General features: G+C 40.6%; 1 protein-coding gene across 1 annotated transcript in view; it reads left to right on the forward strand.

Moving 5' to 3' along the window:
• The window catches only part of LOC136577528 (T-cell-specific surface glycoprotein CD28-like), a 36,434-nt gene extending 24,893 nt beyond the window's left edge, over nucleotides 1–11,541 (forward strand). Inside the window, exons 3-5 of the mRNA XM_066577433.1 lie at nucleotides 2,415–2,750; nucleotides 6,192–6,313; nucleotides 8,621–11,541. Of these exons, the coding sequence (XP_066433530.1) occupies nucleotides 2,415–2,750; nucleotides 6,192–6,313; nucleotides 8,621–8,743 (581 nt within the window). The 3' untranslated portion in view covers nucleotides 8,744–11,541. The remainder of the gene's footprint in view (nucleotides 1–2,414; nucleotides 2,751–6,191; nucleotides 6,314–8,620) is intronic.
• The last annotated feature ends 2,334 nt before the right edge of the window (nucleotides 11,542–13,875 follow it).

Here is a 13,875-nt window from a genome sequence, read left to right on the forward strand (position 1 = left end):
CAATAAAAGATATCCTATCTCCAAGATTACTTGGTTTCTCTTGCTGGGAACAATCACATTTTGCTCTACTGGCTAACACTGTACCAAACCTTTGTTTTCATTATACTGTAAATCAACAACTGTTGTTAGAATTATGGATGGACTGATGAATGCTTAAAAAGCAAGTAAACACTCTTACCAACATGCTGTGACATAAGAAATCAATGAGAGCTGCGCCTGCAATTACAAGCACCCGCCACTACACAGGAATTAGAGCAGCGCATTCCACTCTAATCTTGGTGTCTCCTGGCACTGACACTTGGAGCTGCCTTGAAAGCCCCTTTAACTTCTATGTCTATGCAGGAGATTTGTAGCTCTGTATCAGAAAAACAGAGCTATGACACAGACATTTGCGCCTAAAAAGGACATATAGATAAAATGTGGATATTGACTTTAAAGGAGCTAACTATTGTAAAATGTAACACTTTCATATTTTTTTTACATTACATCAAGATTGTTTTAAGACAGGCCAAAACCTTACATTTGGAGAATGTGCATGGCTTGTTACAGAACACAACTCTGTTAACTGTACTGTAACTGTAACACTATGTCTACAGCAGATTTTACAACATTGATTTTGTAGCAGATCCATAGCAAAATATGAAACAGATTTGCTAATTTGTTGAGAATTTTATTGTGAATTTTCTGGCAATTCAGCTGCAGAAAAATCTGCAGCATTTATGCTACATATGAATATGGTCCTGGACCTGCCTGTTTTATGACCAGGACTAGAAATAATCGATCAAGGTTTCCTTTAGAAAAGTGGTTCCCAAACTATGCTCCACGGAGCCCTTAGGGCTCCGTGAATGTCAGTCAGGGGCTCCAACTGAGGCGCCGTGTGGCGAACCTATGGCATGCGTGCTGCCGGCTGCTCACGACTGTTGTGATTACCGGCTGGGGTGCCGCAGCTTCCTGAAGAAAATAATGCAACGACGCTGATCCTGCTGCACACTCTAACATCAGTGTGCACCCGGGATCCTCCTACCCTCAGTCCTCTCCTTCTTAGCTCCACAAGAGAGCACAAGGGAGGATTTGTTTTCTTACACTGACGCTTACACACTGACGTCAGTGTATACCGAGGATCAGCGCTGAGCAGAGGAGGAATGGCGCTGACTGCAAGGAGGAGGTAAGTATATGGGCTGAGGGGCTATTATTACTGGAACAACTGTTGGGTTAATATTACTGAGGGGGTTAGTATTGCAGTGGGGTTAATATTATTACTGGGGCTTATGCGGGGTTATTATTATTACTGGGTCCACTGTGAGGTCACTATTACTACTGAGCCCACTGTGGGGGTCACTATTACTACTGGGACCACTGAGGGGGTCACTATTACTACTTGGGCCACTGTGGGGAACACTATTACTACTGCGGCCACCACTATAGGGGTCACTATTACTACACGGGGAAAATTTGCTGTAGAATTTACAATAGCTGTAGCAGCAAAGTAGATGAGCTTTTGAAAATCTCATCCACATGCTGGGGAAAAAATCTGCACAAAACCTGTGCGGATATTGACATGTGCTGTGGGATTTAATTCCACAGCATGTTAATTTTAAATATAATGTTTATCAATTGCCCCTCTAGTGCTCCAGCGTTACTCTCTGTTTTCTTTTTAAATGGCCTTGCCCATTTTAGAATGATGGCGGTAAGAATCATATGCTGTGATAAGCCATGCCCCTAACCCCTCCCTTGACCACACCCTCTGTCCTGCTTTGGGGCTCCACGAAAAACTTTTGCTTCAAAAAGGGCTCCATTGCTCAAAAAGTTTGGGAACCTCTGCTTTAGGGCTCATGTCCATGGGTGGGTTTGAATTGTAGAATCTGCGTGGTGTACCCGCGTGGATGATCTGCAGTTCAAGCTTCATAGATGTTAAGCTTAATTAAAGCATGTGGATTTGTTTTGCTGACCTTTTGGTCCAGAAAACAAATCACAGCATGCTTTTTTTGCCACGGATCCCACAGGGACAGCTTCCATTGACGTTGCTGCGGATCCTGCGGGAAAGCAGGAGATTAAAAAAAAAAAAAAATCAAAAATCTCCACTGTGCATGTGCGGGGGAGTGCCGGCCATCAGGCCTGCCCACAACCATGGCCATGCAGAGAATCCAGAATGCTAGGCAATGTCCTCATGCTGCGGGCAGGGTGGGATTCCACAGCAGGGCTCCTGTCCACAGAATCCGACCTGCCTGTGGACATGAGACCTTAGAAGAAAGCAAGTAGATATTTAGAAAACCATGAGGAATTGATAAATAAAGATTACTGGAAAATTGCGTAAAACATTTAATTTTACAACAAAACAACCTTAATTTACTAAAACCAGAGTAACCCTTGAGTTAATAAAATGATTGCTAAAACTTTAATATGTTCTTTTTCAGATTCATCACCATTAAAGAACAGATGCACCTTCTATGCTCACAGCAAGAACAGTTTAATGTTTTATCATAAGTTTAATGAGACAATTGAGGAATTAAAGGTGGAATTCTTTAGGGGAATTAATAAAACAAGCAGCATTTGTAAAGGATTGTTCAATGCCACCCAGCTGCCATTTGACTGCAACAACTTCAGAGTCATCCCATCAAGAAACCATGTCACCTTCCATCAATGGAGTCTCAATGAGAATGATACAGACATTTATTACTTTTGCATGGAGGTTATGTATCCCCCTCCTTACATCAAAAACTGTGATGATGGCACTATAATTCATGTAAAAGGTAAGTAAAAGGGATTGTCCCCATAAAGTCCCAATGCTTACAACATCCAGAAGAACAAACCCACATGCTTTGTCATAGCAATAACTGAATATCTGGGATTTTATTTAAAATATTAAAGTTTTACTAAAAATATTTTAAAAAGTATTACAAAGAAATGAAAAGCAAGCATACAATTACAAAGTTTTAGGTAATAATACATAGAACATCTGCAATGAAAACTTTCATTTAAATGAACTGTAATAGCTTTAAGCAAGTTAAGAAAACAAAGAAAAATTAAGTGAATTAAGAAAATTTGGGCTTATTTGAATTTTGCATGAAAATTTAAGAGTGCCAGTGGTGTATAAGAGTGGGCAAGTAAGAGTAGGTACTTTGAAGATATCAGATTTTTCTTTTTTGCAACCATACTCCAAACAGTTGCTATAGCAAGTAGAGTTGTCTTATTGAAGGGGAACTTAGAATTTTAAGAAAGTTGAGCTAGTAAGTGAATTTTTAGAGTAAGTTTACCTAACCTAAAATTTTCAATGGAAACTCAGACTATAGACAAATCATTTAGCCATAAAGTTCTAAGTTGATCTAGAATGGTGGCCTTGTAGTAATGAATGATTGAAGGGGAACCAAGGCCTCCATTTTTCCAATGTATGTAAAGTATATCATGATTAACCCTGGGTTTCTTATTACCCCAAATAAAGAATAGTAAGATGGATTGGATGTTTTTAAGAAAGAATATTTGCAGGAAGATGGGAACATTTTGAAAAAATAGAGTCCTTTTGGAAGAATTAGCATTTTTATTGCTGATATTCTGCCCAACCAAGAAATCCCATAAGTTCTTAAGTTATTTACCTCCATTTTAATGGATGAAAGAAGAGGTTTAGAGATGAAGTTGAATAGTTTAGAAGATAAGACAGTGAGGTGTATACCAATATAAGCTTTATTGACTCCGTTGAATTTGTACTTAGTAGCTAGAAGAAATATTGTGGCTCTCTTAACGCCTAAATTAAGAAATTGTGAATTTGACATGTTAACTTTCTAATAAGATACCTCAGCAAATGTTTTAATTAAGGTAGTCACTGCTGATAAAGAAAAGATCATGTTTGATAAAGCTAAAATGACGTAGTCAGCAAATAAATCTGTTTTATGATCCTTGTCAGATATCCATGGAAGATCTTATATATTCTGCGAAGGGTTCCATAATTAATGCAACAGTTTGCTGAGACATAGGAAAGCCTTGTCTAGTACCGTTCCAAAATAAAAAGGACTTAGACATAAAGCCTGAAGAGCAAACATAAGCAATAGGTGTGGAATATAGTGACATAGTCTCTGATAAAAATTCTTCTTGAAAACCAAATTTTTTAAGAACACAGAAAAGAAGGGATTCAATTAATTTTAGCAATCTCAATTAGGTTGACAAATCATATACTTGCGTCTAAAGAACCCTACCTGGTCATTTTGACATGTTTGGTAAAATATCTGCAAGTCTAGAAGCCAAAATCTTAGCCTTGATCAATAGGTTTTTAGTATAGGAATGTCTGTATTGAGTTGTTTAAAATTTTTATGGTGGTGTCCCAAAAGTTGTCAGAAAAGAAAAAAGAAGTGTCCAAAGTATCTAAAAAGAAATAAACGTTTTGGACACCACCAGAATAATTTTAAACAAAATACCGACATTGATGTACCGAAAACCTATTGATCGGCTTACATACCCCAAATGGGACAGTTTCCATCCAAAACACATCATAAAAGTCCACTGTCTACAGCCAGGCCATCACATACAACCGAATCTGCTCCAACCCAACAGACAGAGATGAACATTTATACCATCGTAAAAGAACATTTTAAAATCAGGGCTATCATCCCACTTCAATTGATCAAATCACTAGAGCCACCAGGATACCCAGAAATCAACTACTCCATTATACAGAGAAGGAAGAAAATAATTGTGTACCTATAGTAGTGACTTACAATTCACAGCTAAAGAAAACTGCAAACAATCTCCATCATACCCTACACAAGGATGACCGTTTGAAAGCCATATTCTCGGACCCTCCGCTTCTGTGTTACAGGCAACCTCTAAATTTGAGGAGCTTTATAATCAGAAGTGCATTACCCTCAGACACACAAAAAGGATCTGCAAAACCTGCTCACATGTACTGACCAAGGACAGGATACAGATCCCCAACACATAGCAGGACTATAAGATCCACAGGACATTCATATGTTCCATGTCCAATGTTGTGTACCTGAGCCGGTGCAGTAAATCTCTTGCTGGGGGTCTGTTGGAAAAAAACTGCAAGCGAGGATGATGTCTTACTTTCACACAAAGAAAGAAAAACTGAATTACCTGTGGTTGAGCATTTTTCTTGTCACGGACACAATGAACATATGAAAGTTACTTTATTAACCCTTTCCAATCCCCTGTCTGACGTCTGAAGACATTCTGATTGAAGGCTGTACAGCTCCAATGTCGGAAGACGTCCGGCAGGGTATTCTCACTGTATATTACTGGCCGCTCTGTTGTCGGGGGCCTCTCCAGCATGTGCCATACCGCAGTACTGGCTGTAGCCAGCAGATGGCGCTATTGTAAAATGGCAGAAAAAGAAAGCCCCCTAGGAAACCCTGAATCCAAAATTGGATTGCAAATGGTTAAAAGGCAACTTCAAATCTCAACGTCATAGAAGAATTTAGGAGTACAAGGTTTTAACCACCTTTGACACTCTCAAGGCAAAAATGAACATCACAAGCGGGTTCATGCATCATTGGAGAATATGCAAAATCTACAGCAGAGATAATACACAGGCCTAGTGACCCCCTAACACCAATTCAAAGACCATAAAACTTGCGCATCCTTCTTTTTGTTTTTTTACTCCTCGCTTTAAAAAAAAAAATCATAACTCTTATTTATTCATCAGCGCAGCTGTCTGAGAGCTTGTTTTGTTGGAAGAGTTGTGTTTTTCAATGCTATTTAATGTACTTTATAATGTACTGAAAATGTTGTAAAAAATTCTAGGTGGAGTGAAATTGAAAAGAAAAATGCAATTCTGCCATCTTGCAGGGAGGGAGTACTGAATGCAGCAAAAATTACATGATAACCTTATTCTATGGGTCAGTGTGATTGCGCCAATACAAAATGTATATATTTTCTTTGCTGTACCACTTAAAAAAGAAGGAAAAAATATATCTTCTGACAGCCATAACTTTTTAGTTTTCTATTAACAAAACTATGTCAAAGGAAAATTAAAACGTTCTGGCTTTCAGAATTGACGGTTGCATTTAAAAAATTAACAGCACTGATCACAAAGACAGCCGACACCCGCCTCGTATGGAGTGGGATCAAACCTATTCCATACAAACCCTGAACCTCCATGATGTAACTGTACATAATAGAACTTTAAGGGGTTAATGTAAAAATCCACTGAATATCCATTTCTTCTGCTTATTATTTCTCAGAACCCAAAGAAGTGCAAAAGGAAGTAAACGAAAATCAGAAGTCCCCCCTGAGTCTTTTGATCATACTGGGATGTATTGCAGCATACAGTCTTCTAATCACTACATCCTTTTTATATATGTTGGTAAGGCAACGATGTATCGTTAGATGTAATTTACCACTTTCCGAATTGCATGCAAAAGAAAATGGTCTGCTGAGTACTACTGCCACTTATACAGAGACAGCTAATACACTCATATGCTAGATAGCCCAGTGATGCTCTGCGTGATTCCTTCTGTTGATGCCCCCATACAAATTACCATATCATACAATGCCTAATTATAAGCATCACAAAGGATGGTGCCCAAATAACTCTTACATACATTTACCTAAATAACAAAAGTATATAATGTCATCACCACCAGACAAGAAATATAATAGTAGCAGTGCCAAGCAATGTATATACCACAATGCAGTACTGAAATAATACTAACATACAGTGACCAAATAGCAGAAAGTCAACTAATAATACCGGTAGCGTTATACATTGCCTTTAAAAACTGCTAAATGAAATATACAGAGGTCAGCGTAGCGCTCCTGCGGTCATATATAGTGAGATATAAAAGACTTTTAATGAGGACTTACCCGGTACTGCGCAGGGTCTTATTCCAAGACAGGCCCTGCCAGCACCTCTCGGTCCAAGATCGCCTTAAAATTTTTGATGAAAATTCTTCCTCCACATCCACAGATTGGGAGAGCTGCAGGGTTCCTTGAGTGCCCCAAGGAGGAGACCCAATAAATTCAGGAAAATGGTAGAAAGAAAAATGACCTCAGCGCTCGCTGGAGAAAAATTCCAATATGTATGGAAATAACTAGTTTATTTTGCGCCGGGACACTCAGTCAAGAGCATCGGAGGGGCGCCGAGAGGCAGGGGCTGGGACAGGCGGTAAGCTCGCCTCGCGGCGGACCGCCAGCTCGATCTAGTTCAGTCTGTTTCCACCCCCATTTGTTGATCCAAAGGAAAGCAAAAAAAACCCCAATGAGGCAGAAGCCAATTAACCCCATTTTTGGGGAAATAAATCCTTCCAACTCCATAGTGGCAGTCACAATAATCCCTGGATCAACATTTGAAAAGCTCCTACCGCACTCCAAGACTGGCAGTCAGAAGATAACCGGATCAACAAGCCTTCTGGTTATTTAATGGCTATATCCTGTAATATCGTAGTTCTCTAAAAAGACGTTTAGTCCCCACTTAAACTCCTCTTTCGATTTTGCCATCACCACATTCTCAGGCAGAGAGTTCAACTGTTTCACTGCTTTTACAATAAAGAACCTCTCTTCTATGTTGGTGATGAAATCTTCTTTCCTCTAAACATAGAGGATGCCCTCTTGTTACCGTTGCAGTCCTGGGTATGAACAGATCATGGGAGAGATCCTTGTATTGTCCCCTAAAGTATTTATACATTGTTATTTGGTCGCCCCTTAACAGTTTTTTTTCTAGGGTAAATAATCAAACTTTTGATAGCCTCTCTGGGTATTCTAGTCCTCCATTTAATAACTTAGTTGCCCTCCTTTGAACCCCCTCAAGCACTGCAATGTCTTTCCTGAGTACTTGTGTCCAGAACTGTACACAGTATTCCACGTGAGGCCTGACAAGTGCCTTATGTAGTGAAAGAATAATGTTCTCGTCCCTCACCCCTATACCTCTGTTAATGCACCCCAAAACTTTATTTGCCTTTGAAGCAACTGACTGGCATTGATTGCTCCAGTTAAGTCTACAATCCACTAGTACCCCCAGGTCTTTTTCCATATCACTTTTCCCTAGCAGTACCCCATTCAGTGTACATTGGTGACATCTGTTTCTCCTGCCCATGTGCATAACCTTACATTTATCAATATTGAACCCCATTTGCCATTTTTCTACCCAAACCCCCAGTTTATCTAGATCCATTTGTAGACGTTCATTGTCCTCCGCTGAATTATCTTGTATAATTTTGTGTCATCTACAAATATTGATATTTTGCTGTGCAGTCCCTCTATCAGGCCATTGATAAATATTTTGAACAGAATGGGGCCTAATACTGAACCCTGTGGCACCCCAATAGCAACTGTGGCCCAATCACAGTATGAACCATTTATTACCACCCTCTGCTTTCTATCTCCGAGCCAGTTCTTTACCCAGATACACACATTTTTGCTCAGACCGAGCTGTCTCATAGAAGGGAGGCTAAAAAGTGATTTCATTTGGGAATGTGGCTTTCTATTTTAGGATATTAGAAAGGTATTGGGCTTTTTACAGAAATATTGGGGCTTGTGTGGGACTTGGATTGTGGGATAGCCCCTTTAAGATTCATAGTGAAATCTTTTGTCGTAAAGCTCAATCTTCTTTAAAAGCTTCACATTGTTTTCACTTGCTAATTAAAGATGTAACAAGTTTACAATTATTTTTCAGAGAAACAGAAGAAGAATGCGAATTCAACAGAGTGAATATATTAATGTTGTCCCACGACGGCCAAAGAACCACAAGCCTTATATTCCTTATGCTACCAATCCTGGTCATCCTTGTATTCGCTGACTACTGCATGTGCTGAGAAGCTATTCCATCTGTCTGTGTTTACCAGGATTGTCGCAGCAGCAAAACACCGGTCTATATGCTTGAATAACTATTTCAATGTTTTCTCATTTCTAACATTACTTTTGGGAAGGTGATCTCATTCGCATTAAGTATTTAAGAAAAATGGCATTTTATAATAGTCTATGACAGTGTACCCTATATAGATGAATACATAATAAATGATATACTTAAAAATATGCGTACTTAGTCAGCACAAAGCAGCAATAATTAATATAAAGTATTTGATTTCCCGATAAATCAGTCATACCTGGCATAAACAAAATCTATGGGAGAAAATCTAAAAGAAAAATCTCTGGTTACACTTTATGGCCGTGGTCAGACGAGCGTGTTATTTTGCACGCCTATGTGTGTGTAAAAAATTGCGTTTATTAGAACCATTGGTTTCCTATGAAGTGTTCACATGTCCGTTTTTCAGAGGCGCAAAATACTCACGCCTGCAAAAGATAGGACATGCGTACCTAGAATGCGCACCTGTAAGGTCCGTGCTGTGCCTTAAAGATAGAACCGCACTCTGTGTAGGTGCGAGCTGTGTATAATTACATAGCGTGAACACACTATTTTGCAACACATGTAAAAAAAAGCACAGAGCTGCGGTCATGCGTATTTTGCACATGTGTGCAGCGCATTTTTTCACATGCAAAAAAAACATGCTGGTCTGAGCGCGGCCTAAGTGCTTAAAGGGAACCTGTTTTGTACTTCATGCTGCTGTAACTGAGGGCCGCAAAAAGTAGTGACACACATGCTGATTCTAGAGACTGTCACTTCTGGTTCTGTAGTTCTGAAGCACTTACATAGCCAATCCACAACTCCTGGCTTCAGTGCCAGTCAAGATGGGTGGGCAAGGAAAGCAGCACCTTATGCATATGCCACGATGAGTGAGCAGGTTGCCTTTAAATAAGAGGTTCTGAAACCCAACATGGCAGAATCCAGGTATGTTATTTTTAGGCTGATTTTAGACTTGGCTTTCAGATGAGAATTTCTGCTGCTGATTTTGCCGCAAATCGACATTAAATGCACAGAAAATTCTATTCAAAAATCTACTGTGGTTTTGCTGCAGATTTTACCCTTTTATTGCAAAAGTTGAAATCTGTGAAGAACAATTCTGTATAAAAATCCACATGGAAGGGCTTTCACACACCAGCTTATTTTGCTGTGCATGTTTTGCACACGGGAGCACGCAGTAAGTACGCAATGACATGTGTACCTGCTGTGTGCTGACAATCCCCATACATTACCTTGGTGTGTATGCTCCCATAATACGCGCCAAGTTAGTGCATGCCGCAATATTGTTTGCGCCTGCATTTCGCACACTGTGTGAGAGGCACAAGTAAAAGTCAATGTGAGATAGGTACTGCAAAAAACTGCACGTGTAATAAGCGGTAGCGTACGCTCGTGTGAGAGAGCCCTAGGAGAAATCTAGAGCATGGCATGAAATCCACAACATGGATATTGAAAACCTCATTCTCACTTATGGAACTAAGGTTTGTCATGGATTCTTACTGCATAATTTGACTAGAAAATTCCCTATAAATCTACCATATATGAGAGTGGTCTCAAACTTTTAAGCCAATTTCAAGTGAGCAATTTGTACCACATCCTTAATATGGAACCGTATTATGGACGCGATACAGATGACATTACAACCACATGCCATCAGTATTTGGGCTGGCTTCACATGAGTAAGCAGCTGTGCATGTATAGGCATACTTTTCTGTTCTTTTTCTGCCCGCAGAAAAAACGCAGCGAATGAAATGGCTAAGTAGTTCCAGATCTGTTACTTTCCAGCGGAAATTACACAGTGTTTTATACATCTCCTTGTGTATTGCACACACATTTATGCACCCCCATTAACTGGACCTTCAGGTGCAAAATAAACAGAAATATAGAACATGTTCTTTTTTTTGTGTGTGTGACCGAAATGTGTGTAAAAATATGCCCATATGAAGCTGGCCTTTGAAGCAGCCTCCTAATTAGTAACTAGAGATGAGAGAACCTACTCGGTCACACCCCTTTTTCGCCCGAGCGCCCCGATTTTCGAGTACTTCCGTACTCGGGTGAAAAGATTCGGCGGGCGCCGTGGGTGAGTGGGGGGTTGCAGCGGGAAGTGGGGGGAGAGGGAGAGAGAGAGGGCTCCCCTCTGTTCCCCACTGCTACCCCCGCCTCCGCCACGCCTCCCCCTGCCCCCCGGCGCCCCCCGAATCTTTTCACCCGAGTACGGAAGTACTCGAAAATCACGGTGCTTGATCGAGTCATTACTCGAAACGAGTATATTCGCTCATCTCTATTAGTAACCTTTTCCTTCTCCCATTTTAACTACTTATTTAGAATTTATTAGACATATTTCCTTGTATAAAGTTATATTTATAAACTATGTTAAACTAAAAATTGTGCTCAAGCATAAATATGATCACTTATTCTTTAAAAATATGGAATAACGAATATTGAGAGAAAGCTGAGAAAATATTAACTGCCCATGAATATAGTATTTTGAAAAGAAACAAAAGTGAATATTTCTATGCACACAATATAGTATCTACAGTAAGTTTACATTTTATTAATATCTTCTGATTGGAACAAGCAGTGCAATAAAAATGCATTTCATGTTTACTTAATGTTTTTATATCAAATCCTGCAACTAATCCGTATCACTGCAGTCTGAGCTTGCCGTTGAAACTCTGTGCCCAGCTGCATCTGCCAATAGCCACAGGTTCTTGCTGACATTATTGACATTATGTTTCAGGCACAACTGTTTTTTCCTGTGTGGATATGCAGCCTAAGGCTCAGTTTAATGAGGGCTTTTGGTAGTGTCATTTTTCAATTTCAAACATCAAGATACGGCTGCAGTCCAGAGGAATACTGAGAGTTGCATACAACTGCTTGCGCTCCTGTTACTCCATATTAAAATTGGAAAGTTACAGTTCAAAAAGTCTCCGTGTACCTCCTCCCTCAAGAGAAGCCATTAATGGCAGATCAGTGGGCATCCACCACTCAGGACCCCCCGCTGATCAGCTGTTCGCCAGGCCACTACACAAAGGCGCAAAACTGATTTAATCCGGAAGCAAAAAGCTCTTTTCCCAGTGCAGTGGGCAGCTTGTCATTACATGCCAAGTTCCCATTTAAATAAATTCGGTAATAACTCCCCCTTCCAGGCCCTGAGCAAATTTCTGTCTACGCAATTTTAAAGGATGCAAATTAGCTTGTGTCAAACCAAAGACCCAACCCATTTGTAGATGAATTGTTTTGGGGTTCTTGTCCCTCATCAGTACAGTATAGTTGGCTGAATGAGATGTCATAGAAGCAGCTCAGAGGAGTTACTGGTTCTCACTAATGAGACCCAGTGGGTGTATAGACATTTATTTTCAGGCAATGATCCATGGGAAAAAACAAATTTTGCAAATTAGTTCATGTTAGCCAAGCCAGACACTCCTCCAGAAGGAAGAGTAAGTCATTGGCAGACAGACTGAATTGGGGTTCTTGATCATCATCACTACATTGAGAACCAGTACCCCCTGAGCCAACTAGTAGTCTGTGTTATACGCACAGCTACTTACACAATGTACTGTAGTAAATTACGTTCTTCACTAGGCTCTGGAGCCTTTATACTCTACACTTGAATTGCCAACATGTGAAGAAATTAATTTACTGGGAAAAACAGACCAATATCTACCTGCAAATTGTATATTCACATTTCACATTACAAACTTTCCATTTTGGGATGTAAATGTTGTTTGAATATTAAAATATACACCCCTGTTAAAATGCCATGTTTTTGTCATGTTGAAAAATCTGATAAAGATTTATTTCCACCTTCAGGCCTTAGTCAGACGGGCGTTTTTTCGCGCGATTTGCGGATCGCATGACGGATGCGCATCCGCAAATCGCGTGACCGGTGCCCGAAAATCACCCGAAAATCTGCTCCTAGCCGCGTTTCATTAGAAACGGGCCGGAGCTGTCCAGCGCATTGCATTCAATGGAGCGGCAATACAGCCCGCTCCATTGAAAGCAATGCGCTGCGGGCGAGTGTGGGATGAATTGTCGGGAAGGGCTTAAATATATAAGCCCTTCCCTGCAATTCATCCAGAAAAGTGTTAAAATAAAGAATATATATATATATACTCACCTGCTCCCGGCAGCCGGAGTTCCGCGCGGCCGGCCTGCAGTGGGTGTGAAGGGGGTGTGAGTCAGACCTGCCCCCTGATTGGCTCAGTGCTGAGCCAATCAGGGGACAGGTCTGACTCACACCCCCTTCACACCCACTGCAGTACTGCCTGCATGGAACTCCGGCTGCCGGGAGCAGGTGAGTATATATATATTTTTTATTTTAACACTTTTCTGGATGAATTGCAGGGAAGGGCTTATATATTTAAGCCCTTCCCAACAATTCATCCTGCGCTCGCGGGCAGCCCATTGCTTTCAGTGGAGGCGGCTGTATTGCCGGCTCCATTGAATTCAATGGGCAAACATCGTTCTTCTCTGCCACAGCTGTTACAGCTGTGGCAGAGAAGAATGATTTGTCTTCTATATGTTCTCAATGGGGTCGGCGCTGCTGCCGCCGGCCCCATTGAGCGCATATAGAGAAGAGAACAGGAATCGCAGATCGCAGATAGGTGCGATCTGCGATTTCTGTTCTATAATTTATCGGACGAGCGCATAAAAAGCGCTCATGTGTCCGATACCATTGCAAAGCAATGGTTTTATAAAATCGCCGGACGCATGCGCAAATCGCGGCAAAAAACGCCCGTCTGACTAAGGCCTCAATGTCTACAATTCCGTTGAAAAATAAAATAAAAACTTTAAGGGTGGAAAAATAAAACAAACCTAAAATAATGTGGTTGCATAAATATGCACACCCTAAAACTAATACTTTGTTGATGTACACTTTGATTTTACGGCAGTATTCTGTATTTTTGGGTCTGCGTCTATCAGCATGGCACATCTTGATGTGGCAATTTTTGACAATCTTCCTTGCAACAGCACTCCAAATCTGTCAGATTGCAAGGGCAATATCGTGCGCACCGCCCTCTTTAGGTCGACCCACAGGTTTCCAATGGGATTCAGGTCTGACCTCTGGC

This window comes from Eleutherodactylus coqui, chromosome 8 (genome assembly GCF_035609145.1).
Source record: "Eleutherodactylus coqui strain aEleCoq1 chromosome 8, aEleCoq1.hap1, whole genome shotgun sequence".
In the NCBI taxonomy this organism is placed as follows: Eukaryota; Metazoa; Chordata; class Amphibia; order Anura; family Eleutherodactylidae; genus Eleutherodactylus; species Eleutherodactylus coqui.